The 18593-nt window shown below is 42.3% G+C and overlaps 1 protein-coding gene and 1 non-coding gene across 7 annotated transcripts in view; both read right to left on the reverse strand.

Annotated features, from left to right (window-relative positions):
- Window positions 1-497: 497 nt before the first annotated feature.
- The window catches only part of RCL1 (RNA terminal phosphate cyclase like 1), a 63189-nt gene continuing 45093 nt past the window's right edge, over window positions 498-18593 (reverse strand). For 4 of the 6 annotated variants that reach the window (XM_077965004.1, XM_077965006.1, XM_028834218.2 and 1 more), the window contains 3 exons: window positions 16388-16544; window positions 11498-11601; window positions 995-1304 (listed from right to left, as the gene is read on the reverse strand). In XM_077965004.1, coding sequence (XP_077821130.1) covers window positions 1154-1304; window positions 11498-11601; window positions 16388-16544 — 412 coding nt within the window. In that variant the 3' untranslated portion in view covers window positions 995-1153. 6 annotated transcript variants of the gene reach the window in all.
- MIR101-2 (microRNA mir-101-2) lies at window positions 10668-10746 on the reverse strand. Its single transcript, NR_032392.1, has one exon. It is a non-coding gene; the product is annotated as a microRNA mir-101-2 (primary transcript).

The raw sequence follows: 18593 nt of genomic DNA on the forward strand, positions 1-18593 counted from the left end.
GGCTTTTACCTGAGTTCTTTCTCAAAACTGTGTTTGCAGGAGGCAGTCTTAAGGGATGAAGTAATGTCTGCATGTGAAACAACAGACTTGCCATGAAAGAGGTGGAGTCCCCAAACATACAAGTTCTTTGGCTATGGTGCAAACTTGTAACATGCATAGCATCTACCTGGGCCCCTCCGTGTCCACTGTGAGACCTGGGGAGCAGGGGAAACCAATGTAGACATGAAGCTCATGCTATGCTGAGTAACAAAGTTCTTTATCTCTGACCCAGGATCCTCATGTCTTTTGGGAGCATCAACAAAAAAGTAATAATCTAACTTATTAGCTTGCAAGGGTAAAATCCCTGACTCTATTACACTTAGATCCTTAAATGAGGAGATTTAATGTCTTTACATTATACATTTCAAAGGAACGAAACACCCTTTAAGAATTTTCTCATGGAGATAGCATTTACATCACAGAGCTATTGTGAAAATAAAACAGGAATGTATAGCACACCTGGAATATAAAACACATCCCAATAACTTTACTTGGACCCCTGCAGTCACCCATCCCTCATATATACATCCAATTAACCAGATGAAGATCAGTGTCTGTGTCCATGACAGCAATCCATTCAGAAGACAAAAGATAAATAGTCTAATATACCAATTTCTGACATTTGCATAGCACTGCAGGACTCATGAAGAGCTGCCACTCATATTATCTCATTTAATCCCTACAATAAAAACCGAGGCTCAAGGAGATAAGTCCTTGCAGAAAGAAAAGTAACAGACTCCACAGGTTTGGAAAACAGCCACATGACAGAGGGCCAAGGAAGCCTATGATAGTAGGCTGAGGAAGCACAGCTGAACTGCAGCTATGAGACTGTTCTAGCAGCATGACTGTGGCCTGAAGGCACATTCTTCCTCCAGGTAAGGCAAGGGAGCTCTCACGGTGACTGGGCCTCCTGGGGAATGGCAACGCCACTGGAGAAACAGCTGGAAACACATGCTACAGAGATGTCTTTTATTTGTATATTGATATTTCTTCACAGAAAATTAAGCACGTGGCTATCCTGTCCTGCATTAATCCATTTGGACTTGGTCCCATCGGTGTCCATGGCAGTGTCTGCTTTGTCTGGAGGCACTGGGGCCTTATCTTGTGATGGTTATCACTTGAGGGTCTTGCTAAGGTTGGAGAAACCAATGCCAACACAGGTCATCAGCACTTTATCCCCGCCCTTGAGTTCTTCACCACATGGCTTGGTTTCAATTTTAAACATAATCTGGAAAAAGCTCTTCAAATGCCGCAAAAATTCTATCCTAAAAAGGAAATAAATAAATAAATAAATAAAAAGCAATTCATTAAAAAAAAATTATCCTCTACCATCTAGAATCCAAGGTTTTAATTTGCCAGACCTAGAGAGCTGAAGTTAAGAACTTCTCATCAAATCTGATTAAATAGTACTTCTTTTCAGCCAGCCAGTTTCCAAAGAAGATTGAGACAGTCTGCAGAGACACACACAATACAGCAAGATAAATTAAACCGGGGAGGGGGGAAAGGTTAGAAGTTAGCACATGACACATAAGTCATTTAGTTCAGACCTAGCAGAAAATGGACATAAATATGGTGATGACTTTTTCTTTTTTTTTTTTAAAGAGACGAGGTCTCACTATGTTGCCCAAGCTGGCCTCAAACTCCTGGACTCAAGCAATCCTCCACCTCAGCCTCCTGAGTACCTGGGACTACAGGTGTGCCACCATAGCTGGCTTAGGCAATGATTTTTGAGTGGCCTACACAAAGACAGAAACACCTATTTCCATGATTCACAGCACCATGACATACAAAACAAGCACAATGACTACTGATGCTGAAATAGACAAGTCTCTATTATTCTCTAATAATACCTTTGCATTTACTTAATATTTATCAAGTGCGTACTGTATGCTAGGCACTGTTGTTGGTGCTTGGAATATTGCACTCAAATGAAAAAAATTAAAAATAAAAATCCTTCCCTCATGAGGATTTCAATCTAGTGGTGTAGATAGAGACAAGATAAATGAATTAATTATTCCTTAAAAGTGCTATGTAATGTAAACAAAGCAAACAACAGAGATGGGGAAGAACTGTGGGTATGACAGTATTTGTACAAATTTGGCAGAAGGCAATATTAAATAAGGTGGCCGGGGAAGTGTGCACAGTAAACATGACAAGGACAATGGCATCATCACAGGGTGATGGCATCACTCCAAGAGTACCTTGGGAAGAGCAATTCTGTGGATGAACCGCAGTGCAGGTACACAGGCTTCTAATGGTCTTGCCTGGCAGACCTAGCATCACCTCAGCTAGCCTGATCATAAGACACACCTGAACAGTTCATTAAATACACAGGTTCCTGAAGGTTCTCGTGAATTTGCAACTGGTACGAAGTGTCCATATCCATATGGAAGAACCCAGAATCATAGGCCACACACAAAGCTGATCCCTTCCTACCCTCCACCAGACCCTGTGCTCCCCAGTTCATAGAGGCCAGAAATCTATTGTTAACAAGAATCCCTGGCAATTCTCATTGGGCAAGGTTAGGGAACACTGGCTTAGTGAAGAATGATGGTTTGCACACCTATAGTGAAGTATTACAAAAACCTCGCACTGTACTGTCTCCCAGTCAAACCAGCCAAACTCCCCACTCTGGCCAGATGGTTCTCAATCTCAACTGCACATGGAATCATCTATGGAGTTTTAAAAACACTGATGCTAAACACATAGATCAATGGAAAAGAGAACCAAGAAATAAACCACACAGTTATGGTTAATTTCCTCAATGAGGAAAGCATAATCATTTCAACAAAGATGCTGGAACAACTGGATATCCACAGGTGAAAGAATGAAGTTGGGCCCCTTCCTCACATCACACAGAAAACTTAACCCAGAAGAGATCAAAGTCGTAGCTGTAAGAGCTAAAACTATAAAGTTCGCAAAAAAAAAAAAAAAAATACAGGAGTATTCATTACCTTGGGCTAGGCAATAGTTTCTTAACCATTTCTTAAATACAACACCAAAAGGATGGCAATAAGAGACAAAATAAATTAACTGGACTTCATCAAAATTAAAATACTTTGTGCATCAAACGCACCATCAAGAAAATAAAAAGAACCTACAGGATTGGAGAAAAGATCTGCAAGTCATATTTCTGATAAAAGTCAGGCATCTCGACTATATAAACAACTCTTACAACTCAATAATAAAAAGACAAATAACCTAATTAAACGATGGAAGAGTACAGGCGTGGTACTTCATACCTGTAATCCCAACACTTTGGGAGGCCAAGGCACGCAAATCGCTTGGGGCCTGGAATTCAAGACCAGTCTATTACGACCCCCATCTCTACAATAAATTGTTTTAAAATTAGCCAGGCATGATGGCAGGAGCCTGTAGTCCTAGCTACTCGAGCTGTGACTGCACCACTGCACTCCTGCCTGGGCAACAGAGTGAGACTCACTAAAAAAAAAAAAGAAAAAAAAAAAAAAGATGAGAGAGCTAAATGGACATTTCCTCACAAAGATCCAATAAGTACATGAAAAGATGCTCAACATCATTGGTTATTAGGGAAATGAAAATCAAAACCACTATGAAATATCACTTCATATCCAATAGGATGGCCATAATAAAAAAGACATACAATAACAAAAGTGTGGGTGAGAAGGCAGAACCACCAGCAGCCTCATACACTGCTGGTAGGAATGTAAAATGGTACAGCCACTGTGGAAAACAATCTGGCAGTTCCTCAAAATGTTAACCAGGGAGTTACCATAGGATACGGTAATTCTACTCTTAGGAATATATAGAAGAGAAATGAAAACACACCCACACAAAAACTTGCATACAAATGTTCATAATGGCATTACTCACAAGAGTCAAAACGCAGAAGCAACCCAAATGTCTATCAACTGATGAATGCATAAAGTGTGGTATATCCATTCAATGGGAGATTTTTTTTTTTTTCTGTCATAAAAAAGGAATCAAGTACTGATACATGCTACGTCGATGAACCCTGAAAACATTATGCTAAGTGAAAGAATCCAGTCACAAAGGACCATATAGTGTATGATTCTATCTACCGAATATGAAAAAGCCACAACAGGCAAATCTATCAGAGGCAGAAAGGAGATTTGTGGTTGCCCGGGGCTGGGGAGAGGGGGAAGAATGGGAGAGACTGCAAGTTGGCACAGGGTTTCTTTCTGGAGGTAGTAAAAATGTTCTAAAATTAGATTGTGGCTGTGGTTACACAAGTCTTTAAACTGTGTACTTAAAATGGGTAAATTGTGTCATATGTGAATTGTATCTCAATAAAGCTTTTTAAAGTAAAGAAATCAATACATATTTGCCATGTTATAAAACAACTGATCCTGGTTCTCACCCCTACTCGGTGTATACCAAACTACATATAAAGCCTGAATTGATGAATTTCCCTCCCATTCCCACCCCTCTGTGCTAAGAGCACTGATCTAGTCAAAGGAAGGAAACAGCTATATGGAGAAAAGGGGGCCTGAACAATTCCTGACCCTGTGACTGAAGTGACCAGTGCATCAGGGGCTGAGATGAAACATTAACAACCCCAGAGAGCAGGAGTTCTGGTCAGTGCTGGATGCTCACAGAAAAAAATCTCCCAATTCCTTGCTTTCCTTCCATCTAGGAATGTGCAAGTTTATCTCGACCTTTAAAATAACATCACATTTGTCAACTTTTCTATGAAGCCTTTCCTAGCCCATAAAGCCCACCCCAAACGATCTTTCCCACCCCTCCAGGTTTCCATAGCATTCTCTGCTCATGGTGTCTAATTAAATGCTTATGTATAACTGTCCCCTTCCCCCTCATTAAATTATTTAAGCACCTCAAGGGCAACGCTCTTCTCCATCACTGAACCTGTTATTCAAACAAGGCACTGTATGAGGTTCTCAGTAAAGAGGCACTGGATAGAATTTAGGAGTTGGGGTAATTTTGGGAAACAACTTTCAACATTCTTGGCAATTAAGGGAAGTCAGCGTTCCCTGCTGGCTTTCTTGTCTTACTAACCAATTAAACTTTTGTTGTCATTGTTGCTTTCTATCCATCCCACCATCTCCCCCATCCTGTCCTATGGAAAAAAGAAAACACATCGAACCATAGATAAACAGTCCACATCTGCGGGCAAAGCTTCCAGCTGGCGGCAACCCGGAAAAGGTCAGCCATCTCACCCACTCATCTGCATCTGAAGGAGAAAACAAATTGGTCTCTCCTTTGCTGCTGCCTCAAACTAATACAGGCCTGGGGCATGCTCTGCTCCCAGGATCTCACCCAGCCTACTTCACTCTGAATCACTCAACTGTGCTTGAAAAACCAGACACCCTCCCCAGCTGGCAGAATTTCTACGGGGCCTCAGCTTGCTTCTGATCCCTTGGAGAAGGATGGGAGGAACACAGGCTCAAGTGTGCAGGTTTGTGTATTTGCAAGTTTGGGGTATTTGTAGCCTTTGGAACAGTTAGAAAAAGCAAAGTTAGTTCCACTTTTTACATAATGTTCTGCCAAACCCTCAGCCTGTCCAAGGAAGACTGTGTAAGAGACTGGATTAAGGTACATTTCAGAATCTTTCCCCTACCTCTAGCCCCATTCTCCCTATGTCTCTGGTAGCTGGGATATTGAAGAGCAAAAATGCTCAGAACCTGAAAATTCACCACAGACAATATTAAATCCCAGCAAACAGCCTCCTTAAGAAAATGAAAAGCAAATGAAGTGTAAGCTCGCCCTGTATCTACATGCACTAACAAAGTCTCATCCAGTGCTGATCCACATCCTTCTCCACAGCCCAACAGCTAGCTCTCCACAGCTGCAGCTGCACTGAGGCACCGCCTTTGGAGTTCACATTTCCCTGCCCCTCTCTTCCACAGCACTATACTGGAGATTCACACTTCCTAGATAGAACCACAGAGCCACACAGCCAGGGCAGAGAGAGACCCACCGCTCACCGAGAGCAGCTCTGCCCCTCAATGAGCAACCACCCACACAGCGCAAATAGTAGCTTTTCAGAAGAACCATTCTGGGCAGCAGGGGCTCTATGCAACTCCTGTGTAAAGGATTTTAACACCTGACATGTGATTATCTGCAGTGAGGCTTTTTCACCCCCGCCAGGACAAAACGATTTTCAGAAAACAAAAAGCAACTGACTTTTCTACGAAAGCCTCTAGTCTATCTGACAATTAGGTTTCAGAGAATTCTGGAGCACAGAGATAACTTTTCCTATGTATTTTATTTTATTTTTATTTTTTATTTTGTTTTGAGACGGAGTCTTGCTCTGTCGCCCAGGCTGGGTTGCAATGGTGCGATCTCAGCTCACTGCAACCTCCGCCTCCCAGGTTCAAGTGATTCTCCTGCCTCAGCCTCCCAAGTAGCTGGGATTACAGGCATGCGCCACCACGGCCAGCTAATTTTATATTTTTAGTAGAGACGGGGTTTCACCATGTTGACCAGGCTGGTCTTGAACTCCTAACCTCATGATCTGCCCGCCTTGGCTTCCCAAAGTGCTGGGATTACAGGTGTGAGCCACCGCGCCCGGCCTTCCTATGTATTTTCAAAAGGTGAGTTGTTCCCACTGCCACTGCTGGTCAACAGGAAAGGCCATGAGGCTCATGGTCATAGGTCCATTGAATCCCAAGTGACCAGGATTTAACAGGCTGCCAGATCCCACCCTTAAACACAGCCCCTCCCACCAGACCCCTATTTTGACGCATGTGAGAGAATGGGGTGAGGGCAATCATGGGGTAAGCCCTCTCTCTGGCAGCTCCCACAGGCACAAACCACAACAGAGGGTCCTGCGTCCTGCTCCATCAAGCCACCTGGTTTCTATGCCACTGGATATGGGACAGAGCTGGGGGTATCTACATCTCAGGTGTAAAGAGATGCTCTGCAAGTTGAGGGGAAAAATCTGGAGATAAGAAAAGGATCTGCTGGATGGAGTCCCTATAGTCATTACATGGCAGCTTTTAAATATACTGCTGATGCTTGTTCTGCAAAATAGTGGCTTTTCCAAAGACCAGCTGACCTCTCCTCCAAAAATGAAGTTACTACATTGTTACTGGGGCAGCAGGAAACAGAGAATCAGGCTAGCTGCACTGTCAGGAGACGGGGTCCCAGGCCCAGTTCAGACAGGATCTCACCATGAGCAGGTCACTGACCTCTTTTTTATCTGAGAAGGAAGCCTATCACTTGCTTTTACCATACACCAAATATGTTCTGGGGCTTAAACATCAGGTGATGGGGCTTTACAGTATTTAAATGCTTCACAAACCTAAGACACAGTGGTACTGTGCAAGCTCACGGAATGCAGTGAGGCCACTGACCCCAAGGAGTGGCAGGTTTGGCTGGCAGTTCCCAGTTTCCCCATTGGTTTCCTCATGGGTTCTTCAGAGGGCTGTGCTTTAGACTGAGTGGGCCAGGAAGCCCCAGTCAGTTTGTGTTTAACAAGGACAGTGTCTTCTAGCTCCTTAGCACTTCCACAGTCATGGAAAAAGGTCATTAATTAAAGTCAGAAAAAAAAAAAAAGTCATGGTTTATTTTAGATTTCCAACTAAAGATAGAAAGAGATCATTTTACAGCAGAATTTGAAACAAGGACTTTGCTGAAAAGATGTAGCATGGCATCCTGCCTCAGGCAAGGTGCTTTGAGTCCAGTGATATGGATGGAATCCCAGCTCTTACATAAAAGCACAGTGGGTAAGGGAAGCAGTGACTGGAGGAGACTGTCCAGGTCTGAACCCCACTTACTGTCTGTGTGATGTAACTTGGCATGTAACTTGACCTCTCTGTGTCTCTCTGTGTCTCAATCCCACCACCTGTAAGATGGTGCACATGATAGTACTTGCCTTTTTTGCCCTTATAAAGTTATGATGAAAACCAAATAAGCTAATATGTGTGAGCACTTAAAACAACATCTTGCACACAGTAAACATGGTGTTTTTTAAATAAACATCTACCTTAGAGAATTCTTAGGATCAATAAGATGTGTGTAGTTTGCTCAGTAATGTGACTAGGGAAAGTCAGTCATAAAAATAATAACTAGAAATTAAAAATTTTTAATCCATAATTTAAAATTAATGGATATAGATTTATAGGTAGCTGGGCAGACCACTTACAGATGACCTAAACCCTAAAATCACCCAAAGCAAGTTTACCAGGCCTCCTGGGGTTCAAAGTGACCTGACCGGGCTACTGTGGCCACACTGCCTATGGGGTAGTCCTGCTCCTCAAGGAGCAGTTTAAAAAATTAAAAAAAAAGTGACCTGACCAAGGGACTGGACTGCAGCAGGGTGAGGGGGTGTCCAGGCAGAAACCACAGCACCCAGCGCTGACAGCTCCTCAGGCACATTGCCAGGAGCATAAGCATCTGAATTCATCTAAGCTTCATTCCATTTCCACAAGTCCAGGACTTCAGGACCATGCACCTTATCTACAAATGACACCAAGGCTCCAAGATGCTAAACACCATTTCCATGGTCTCCTGGTGGCAAGTGGCAGAGCCTTAAGTCCACATAGGCTGGACTCCAAGGCCTGTGCACTGGCAGAATGCAGAAGCTCTGTAACTGCAGTCTCATTCCACAAACAATTTCTGAAAGTGCTAATTAAGATGCATCTTAATTTTTGCTATTTTTCTTGCTGTTAATCCAAAAGTATAAATCCTCCCTCCCTAAACTGTAAAATTAAGCTTGTTGAATGGAGGGTGCAACTACTGTCACTAACTGTAAGCCACCTAAAACTCAAATTTAACAGAAATAGAATCTTCATATACCAGTGATTATCCAATAATATTTTATTCTACTGAAAAAAAAGTCTCTTGGGCCTTTCTAAAAGAGTTTCACATTGGCTGGACGCAGTGGCTCACGCCTGTAATCCCAGCACTTTGAGAGGCCGAGGCGGGTGTGTTACGAGGTCAGGAGATCGAGACCATCCTGGCTAACACGGTGAAACTCCATCTCTACTAAAAATACAAAAAATTAGCCGGGCGTGATGGCGGGCACCTGTAGTCCCAGCTACTCAGGAGGCTGAGGCAGGAGAATGGTGTGAACCCAGGAGCCAGAGCTTGCAGTGAGCGGAGACGCCACTGCACTCCAGCCTGGGCAACAGAGCAAAGCTCTGCCTCAAAAAAAAAAAAAGTTTCACACATACAGACTTACTTTCTCAAGTAGCACAGAAAACCACCAACAGCAATCCCAATGCTCTTTAAATAGACATTTAAAAATCTATTTTATACAAATGAAAACAGGTCCAAACTGCTTGAAGAAATGCTTTTTTTTTTTTTTTTAAACCAAGGAAGGTCTTGCTTCTGGTTTTCTTTAGAAATCTGAGGTTTCACAAAACAGGTTTCTATGACTTTAACTGCACATAAAAATAAATGTGTTAGTTTGGTCTCCAAAGCTCTTGAATCCATCTAGAATAAACTGTTCCCCCACTATGATGGTCCTCACCATGGATTTCATCCCTTTTTTATCCTCAACTATACTCACAAATACAATGTTAACTTTGCCTGCTGTGTCCTGCCTTTGCTCTTCATCTCTTTGTGCTGCTGGAGCTGTCCACAGTGATTAGGGGCAGAAAGAGTACTAAACAGATCCAGCTTTCTTGAAAATAGACTCCCTTACCCGTCCTTATGCTAGTTTATCAAAAAGAAAGGAGGCTTCCCTTTCCCACCCCGGCAGACCCCTCTGCACAAAGCTCTGGGAGGCAGCAGAATGTCCAGCCTCAAGATACATCATCTTACAATTTGTGCTACTCCTTTAAAGCTCCATTCAGAGCAGGACACTTTGTCTTCCCAGGAAAGAAAGTCATTTTAGGCAAGTTTTCTGAAGAAAAGACACTACAATTAATGTTTGGTGAGAACATGTGTTGAAGAGGACACAGGAACTTTAAAAAATGTCCAGTCACATCTTGAGCATCTCTGCAAAGCTTGAAAAGATTATACAGGTCCTGGGGTCAAATTGAAAAATCTCCAAAAGCAAAAGAAAAAAGTGTCAAGAAAAAAAAAAAAAAATATATATATATATATATATTCCATTTTCACAGAATGTTCTGCCAAACCCCATGCTCCAGGACCACACACACTCAAGACAACACCCCACACCCCATACCGTGTGTGCAAGCAGGACTTCTCCAGGCCTGAAGCAAGGGCTGGGAAACGGCAGCTATGAGCCCAGCTACAAAGCTGGCAGGGCCATGGTGGTCACACAGTTGGCAGCCGCCTCCAGTGAGCTCTCTATAGGAAGCGAGTCTCTGTACCTAGGGTGTCGTTCTCCCAGCCCTCATCTCCTCTCCAAGTACTTAACTACCAAGTCTATTTTAGCAATGTTTACTACTGATGTTACCATGCCATTTAGGATTACTCAATCTTAGGTATCCTGTCCTGCAAAATACTTTTACACAAGCTATCAGGAGATAATGTGGTCCTCACGAGTTTCCTGTTTACCAGTCTTCCCTCTCTGCTAACACAATGTATTCTCTTCCATTTTTCTGTTCCAAAAAACCCTCCTACCACCAATTCAAAAAAAAAAAAAAAGCCTCCAAAAGAATTTATTTCAAGCTCCTGGTTTTCATGCCCCCAAAGCCACAGCCCAAGGCTGCATAGCTCCACCACAGTCCCCAACCCTTTCTCAATGTGATGGCACCACCATTCTTCAGTTATCACAGTACTGTACCTTTCAGATATACAGCATCGGTACCATGATAACCGAAAAAGGACAGTTCAGTCTCATATCTACCTGAATATTCCCCGCCACCCAGCTCACCACCCTCAGATGGCCCATATGATGATCTCTAAGTATGCAAGCACGTGAAAACACACACACACACAAAATGTCAGTACTCAAATAGGCTGTTTTTCGCAACCTCATTTACTATCAACAGGAAATGCTTCTTTCACGGTGTCATTTATAATTCAAGTCTTCTGACACCCTATTCTTTTTGAAGAGTGCTTGCTTTCATTCCACAGCAGTCAACTTCTGCTAACATTCAATGGTCCAAATTCACTTCTACAATTCCCTACTAGTCCAGTAGCATTAATACAAACTCTGTCTTTTGTCATCTTTTCCAGTGAGCTCATACCCCATCATCTTAGACAAAAAGCCTGTTTTCCCACAGTAAGTTAGACAGCTAAGGAAAAGAATGATTTAAAAAAAAAACTAGTAATAAAATCCAAGCTACACCAAACCAGGAGTTTCCTCTAACCTGGAAACAAAACCTAAAGCACGAACAAAGTAACTGTCCAATAGAGATCATGCAACTTTAGTTACATGGGACTGAGGAAGGAAAGAAGGCAAAAATCCTTGTATGTAAAAATAAACACCAGGTTAAGAGTGACAACTGCTGGCTGATTTGAGGATAAATACAAGCAGGTGTTCATAGTGCAGGCTCTGTGCAGCACAACACCTTTGTCATTTTGGGCAATGAGAAAATTAAACTGGACAGAATAACGAGGTTGAAAAAGAGTAACTTACGTGTAGGGAGACAGAGGGCCTAGCAGGACTTTGGAAACATCCTGCTGTCCAAGGGTCATGAGTAGTAGTGCCAGGCTTTGGTTGGTTGAATCTACACATCCACCCTGTAAACACAAATTAATAATTGTACAAACCAGAAAATGGAAAGCCAACAAAAGAGAGGAGAAAAAAAAAAAACAGAAACATACACTCACAATATCAAAATCCAAAGTTCAAGCAATAATAAAACAGAATACAGGTCTTATAAGAGTAATCCTTACATCAACTGACTGTAGAGGGTTAAACTAACAATTAGAGCAACTGTAATAGTTGAGACTATCAGAATGAGACTATCAGATTCAAATCTTAAGTGAATCTAGTAAAAAAAAAAGAAAGAAACTTTCCCTTTGTAATTAAAGCAGCAGCAGGAGGACATCATCTTTATTGAGTATATGCAAAAAAAAAAAAAAAAGTTTAATCAGTTCTACAAGATGTAGAGTTAATTCCAAGGGTTAAGTGGATGACGCTCATATTTATTTAATCTGTCACAGAACAACACAGTCTATCTGACATGAAATGGCCTTTTCATGGCCTTCCTTTTACACTTATTCAAATACATTCAGGAAACTGCTTGCCATGCTCTATTAACTTCTCTCCTTTATCTCCTCCTGAGTTCCTTAAAACTGAAGAATCATTAAGGTCAGATCCCTTCATTCTTATTACTTACGTATAAAATTATGCCTTCCACCCCTTTTTCCTTCCCTTTCTCCCAAATTAACAGGCAGAACAGACTTCTCTTCAAACACTTTCTCCTGAGTTACAACTGCTTAGGTTGCCTTTCTAATTTTGTTTTTTTCTCAGTCATTTTAGCTGTTTTGCTTCCAGTAGATGCATACCTAAGTATACAAACATGTTCTGATCATTCTTTCAGGAATAACTTTATTTAAAACATATTGTACATAGTGAAAGAAGGATGACCTTGAATTTCTACATATTTTGCACAGGTCACAATTAGAAATCCAGTCTCTGACCAAGGCACGTTACTATCCAAGGCTAGACTGAACAGGATAGGTGGCCAGCAGTGCTGTTCATGTGGGTACAACTGCCCCGCCTCCTTTTTAAGGCATGTAGGGTAGGAAATAAATCCATTTTCAGGTGCATCTCTGGCTGTCAGAAATCATTTAGTAGCCCTAATAATGGTGAAGGAAATAAGGACTGATCTTAACTGCTAGCCTTTATGAAAATCTATTGCACGTCCCTAAACTACCTAATAAAGAACAGGGAACAACATTTATATCACATAGCAAATTCCAGGACAAGGACAGTTCATTTTCCTTTTCTACCCAAAAAGAAAAACCTGACCCATGGAAAATACGACAACCAACGAAACTGTTTTACAGATCTTGCTCCCTTTCGTAAGACAGCCTAAAATTAAAGTGTTCTCTTCAGTCTCTGCTTCCTATCACTGTTGTTATTTCACCATTCACTGGACCAATATTTTAATGCAAGAGATATGCTAAGGTCCCTGTACAGGACATCATGGAGGAAGTGGTAGGAGCTATCACCCTACCTATGCCAGGGTGGGTAGGGAGGTATCACCTGCCAGATACGAGAGGGGGGGCTTTAGGAGTCAGGACTACTTGAGACAGCCCTGGAGGGATGAGCAGGGTTTGGGGAGGAAGGAAGAACAGAATGATGGGGAAAAACAAAATGCCAGGGCCAGCAAGGAACGGCCAGGCGACCAGCCTGGAAGGCACCACTTCTGCCTGCGGAGAAGCACATACAGCATAGAAAAGGTGGGTAGCCCAACTAAGGCAGTGCTTTCTGAAATGGGTCGAGAATTCTGACTTTGTTCCAGGAAAGTGAGAAGCCAGTGAAGGTCTCTGTGCACACAAGCGAAGAGATCAGATCAGGATTTTAGGGGAAGATTTAGACTGAAAAGGATGTTAGGATTTGGAAAGAACTTCTCCGCTGGAAGTGCAGAGAGCCAGTAGCCATAATCCAGTTGTGGGGTGGAGCAGGGAGGCAGACAGTGATTAGAGCAGAGGAACAAAAAGGCAGTTCCAGAAAGCCTGGGACAGAATCAAGAAGGCTTGGTAACCGATGAGGCATAAATGGAATAGGAGGGATTAGATCAGAGGCTTAAAACTTGATAAACAGCGCCTTCAAAAGGTATGGATTTTTTACCACTCATTCAATCCATGTCACATCACAACTCTACAGAAAATTAATCAGAAAAACACGAAGTATTTCCATCCTTTTAATAATTAAAGATCACAGACACACAAAGGAAGTTTTCTGAATAACTAAAAGAAAATGAAACTTGGTCCAGGCACAATGGAAGACTGAAAGTAGATCTCAACTAAAGAAAAAAAAAATTGCCAGGCACAGTGGCTCACGTCTGTAATCCCAGCACTTTGGGAGGCCGAGGCGGGTGGAACACCTGAGGTCAGGAGTTTAAGACCAGCCTGACCAACATGGAGAAACCCTGTCTCTACTAAATATACAAAATTAGCCAGGCATGCTGGCGTATGCCTCCAGCTACATGGGAGGCTAAGGCAGGAGGATCACTTGAACCTGGGAGGCAGAGGCTACAGTGAGCCAAGATTGCGTCACTGCACTAGCCTGGGAAACAGAGTGAGACTCTGTCTCAAAAAAAAAAAAAAAAAAAAAAAAGCAAAGAAGAAAAAGAAAAATATTAAAGAACCTAATTTAAACTGTATGTTTTTCCTCTTGTCGACTAGTAGGCTGTGCTTTCACCCTGAGGCTTATAACCTATTTATAAGGATATAAACCTCACACTCTAGCTATGCCCATGGCTCCCACTGGACTATTGTATAACGTGATGCTTCTAATTCTCCTAAGGTCTATTAGAAAGAGATGGAAGTGTCCCCACAGTTAGAGAGAGGGCCACTACAGGACCAGCCACCGCCAGACACTACAGGACCAGGAAAAGAAATCCTGTACAACAAGGGACCCACGGAGACACATCACACGCACTGTTTCCCGCCCCCCGCTACAAATAAGTAGATCACAAACTTAAGTAACTGGCAGGGCAACCTCTTGATCATCTCCCCCAAACTTTTAGTTACTATCCATCTTTCACAAAATTATTAAATTTTAGTATAAAAAAATTAAACTGATTTAGCACGAAAAAATCTGAGGCCAGATCGTGACTGCGCAAGACTAGTCAAATAATACCTCCTCCTTCAGGAAGATTTCATCTCCTTCTTCCACTATTTCCCAGGTGAATGCCGAGTAGAGGGGCTGGAGCTACTCTCCTGAAAATAAAACCATAGGCCCACTGTCTTCCATTTTTAATTAGATGGTCATTAAATAGAGCCATTTAGGAACTGGACATTTTAATTAATTCTGAAACAGCTCATTCTCACATGTTCCATCTTGGACCAACGAGACGTTTTCAAGAACACTGACTTGGATCAAGGGAGTAGACTATAAATATAAGCTGTTTTCCACCGTGAGGCCGGTCTGAGGATCAATACCTACGGATATTCAGGCTTTACTCTACCACCCTGATTAATAAACTGAACCAGTGGCAAAAGGAAGAATTAAAAGAAAAACTAAATTGCCACTTTATCTGTTTTACTGATTTTATTTCACTTGGCTCAGATGTGATTTTTGCTACCTTAAACAGGAAAACTCACTTGGAGACCAGAGAGATGCCTGACAACTGAGAAGAAATACAAAGACAGAAGTCTCTTCAGCTCCTTAGGGGAAGAAGATGATTTACAAACATTATACACCATACAACAGCAAATCACCTAGAGTATAGTTCCTGCCGATGCTCAGTTCAAGAATCTGGGACCTAACACACAGAGCAGAGAAATGACCACCCCTCAGAGCCTTTCTGACAGTCCAGGATCTGTTTTCCTGGACTCTGCGTGTCAGAGAAAAGGTTTCACCTTCTTGATATGGGACCAAGGCAAAAGACAGTGCAGATTAACAGAAATCTTGGACCCAGATTTGTGATCCTCTTCTAACCAAGTATAGGGGACCTTGGGGAATATATTTTTTAGACAACTGTATCTTACTCTTTCTGCCATCATCTTTCCTCCTAATTTCTCTCTTACTTTATGTCACCTCACCTATTTTGAGGAAACAGTAGAAGTGTGCGCATATGTGCCCGCTGCGTGAAAGGATCAACAGAGAAAGACTGTGGCAACTGAGAGGGCAGATTGGTCTGAGCTGTGTCCCACCAGCAGAGTTGCAGAAGCAAAATGACAACCGGTTGAGTCTGTCTTCAACATCAGTTCACCCCTTTTCTGTTCCATGTTCTCAGGTTTTCCAAAGCTTCTGCCATGCTGTTCCGCAGGCCTGCCTTCCCTAGTTATTCTGTGCTTTTTTTAAAAAATTTTTTTCTTCTTTTTTTTTTGATACTCATCTGTTAACTGAGATTCTGTGCTCTACAATGCACTGCAAAATCTAGCCTGTTGCCATTGTTTTATATATGAATCAGCTGTCACATACAAATCCAGATTTCTAGCTTCTCTTGAAAGATCTAAAAAGAATGAGTCTACCTTCCTACATGGCAGCAATTGGGGGGTGCCGGGATGGTACTCTCTTTGGTTAGGGCAGTGTGTCAGCCACCACCTTACCTTACCTGCTTCATTTTTTTAACCTTTCCTTTCCTTTATGACTGTTCCAGTTCTTTCCTTGGCTCACTGTTAAAACTTACCTGCCCTATGTCTCAACCCAGTGGGGCTAGATCTCTACTCACTGACTAGTTCAACTAATCAATTAAACTAGTTAATGCTGAACTGCTTAATGCATAGGAACAGGTTACCTCCTTGGCTTGAGCCCTTGGAAGAGGATGAAATCTGCCAAGGGATGAGAATGAGAAAACAAACTGCTTCCTGGTCACTCCTCTATCAGAGGAAGCTATGGACATACCCTATAGATTTCCTCCAGCAGCAGCCAGGCACAGTTCCTGCCAAGGTCCTCTGGAAGTACTGCTGCTCCCTGGCCCTGGGGGTTGGAGGCCAGTTCGGCACTGAGGAAGGTGCCACTGGTGGTCTCAGCAACCAGTGACAACCCAAAGCCTGGAGACCTGCGGATACAAAGGCACAAACACTGAGTAGGGTTAACCAAGTGAGGTTTCCACTCACCGGCAAACAGAAAGAGAAGACAAACATTTTTTTTGGACGGCACTGTATTCAAAGGCTTCTTTCTGGCTGCATTAACCTCATAGAGTTGCTACTAGTTTACTAGCTGACCAGAAAAGAAAATCAGTCCAAAAATAAGCATCTCCCCACAAAATTTTAAGATTTGACAGCTCAATTCTACTTTCCCAATGCCTGTTAAGCAGACACATCATCAGGAAAGGTGTGGCGGCCTTCCCAGCAGTACAATCCATATGCAAACACAACACAGACCTGCCCCCTTTAACACAACTCAACACACGTTCACACAGTACTTTCTATGTGTCCGGCAGGAGACTAGTCAAAATACTTGTTTCAGTAAAACTATGTATAAAATTAATGATGCTTCAAATGCACTATATGAGCTCACTACATATGGAAGAACTATATTAGTCAGTCCTTATATTCTTAAGGAAAAAAAAAATTGCTTGTCTATGCAGGTGAAGGTTAACAACACCTGCCAAGGGAAGGGGGTGCAGTGAGTTACCCTTTCGTCAAAGGTTCTGGGAGGCACTCTGAGTTATGTTTAACAATCTAACACTGTGCTATCCACCTATCATCATGGGACACCTAGAAAATTTTAGGATAATCCCAAGCTGCCTTTGAGTCACTGGACCAGCAGGAGTGAGAGGGTGTCCAGCAGTGGCTCTAGGCAGTGGCAGGCAAAAGTGAAGAGTTGAAGATGAAGGGGAGAGAAAGCAAGAAGACAAGCTGCCACTGCTGCTTTACCCCATTTACCTGCATTTCCCAAGAACTTCCATCTCTGTGAGTTTTCTGAGGTGCATTTGTCATTACAATAAACTTTATATTTAATCAGGATTATTCCATTTAACACAATTTAAGTAACTTCAGAAAAGACAAAGAACATATACTAGGTTCTATGTAAATTACTCTAACTTTTCTTCCCAACTTGTGGGAAATACATGTTATCAGGCCTATTTCAAGTTAGGCTGACCAAGCTGCTGGTCATCAGGTGACCTCATGAGAGATCTGCACTGGTATAGTTTGTAAAGGCCAGCCTCCACAGCTTTCCTTGGTAAAGGATCCAATTAAGAAAAAAAAAAATTACTGTGAGAGTTAAAATGGGACCACACTGGACTGATGTGCATTCTGGCCAAAGCGCTGACACAGGCCACCAAGAACTGCTGTCTGCTAAGGTTCTAGGCCATGGCCACAACAGAAACTCTTACATCTGAACAAGCCTAACTTGCTGGATACTTCACTGAATCAGAAGAGAGAAATACCCATCCATGACTTTATTATTTTAATAACAGAGAAGGAAGAGCACTATTAGTCATCTGTAACTGGAGATTAAAAAAAAAAAACAAACACAAATTTAAATCCCACATTGGTTTTACATGTAATTTTTAAAATGGGGCTTGGAGTTGATGACCCAGTCTACATCATGTCCGTGTCTTGATCTACGTGTAAGGTTTCTACTCACCATTAGTAAGTATGGACTTGACCACACTCTAGGGTCAGCTGAGTCAGTGGTATTACAAAAAGCCACACTATAAGCTGGTGGCAGGATGGCCGTCAGGCCTGCTCTGCTTCATTCCAGGACACTTTCTGATAAAGCGAGAGGCAAAGCAGAGAAGGGACTATCGAGATGAAGCCACTTAGACAGCTTCTGCTGCTATCTGTCCTCCCCCATCCCTCGAAAATCCCCTTTCTCCAGAAAATAGCTGACACATAATTCCAGACCTGTGGCCAACAAGGGAGAGTAAAGGAAAGAACAGCATCAGGAGCTACCATTTCTGTAGGACCTATTATGTGGCAAGCAAGGTAGTAACGGCTTATATATGTGATCTTTACAATAATCTCAAAACATAGGCATCATCATCCTCAATGTATAAATGAGGAAAATACTGTTGTTACTAGAATATAAACCAAAGGTTTAGGAACATCATTGACTTTTCCAAGCCAGAAAGGCCAGCTTTGCCCACAAATCCTTTCCC

This window comes from Macaca mulatta, chromosome 15, assembly GCF_049350105.2.
Source record: "Macaca mulatta isolate MMU2019108-1 chromosome 15, T2T-MMU8v2.0, whole genome shotgun sequence".
Classification (NCBI taxonomy): Eukaryota; Metazoa; Chordata; class Mammalia; order Primates; family Cercopithecidae; genus Macaca; species Macaca mulatta.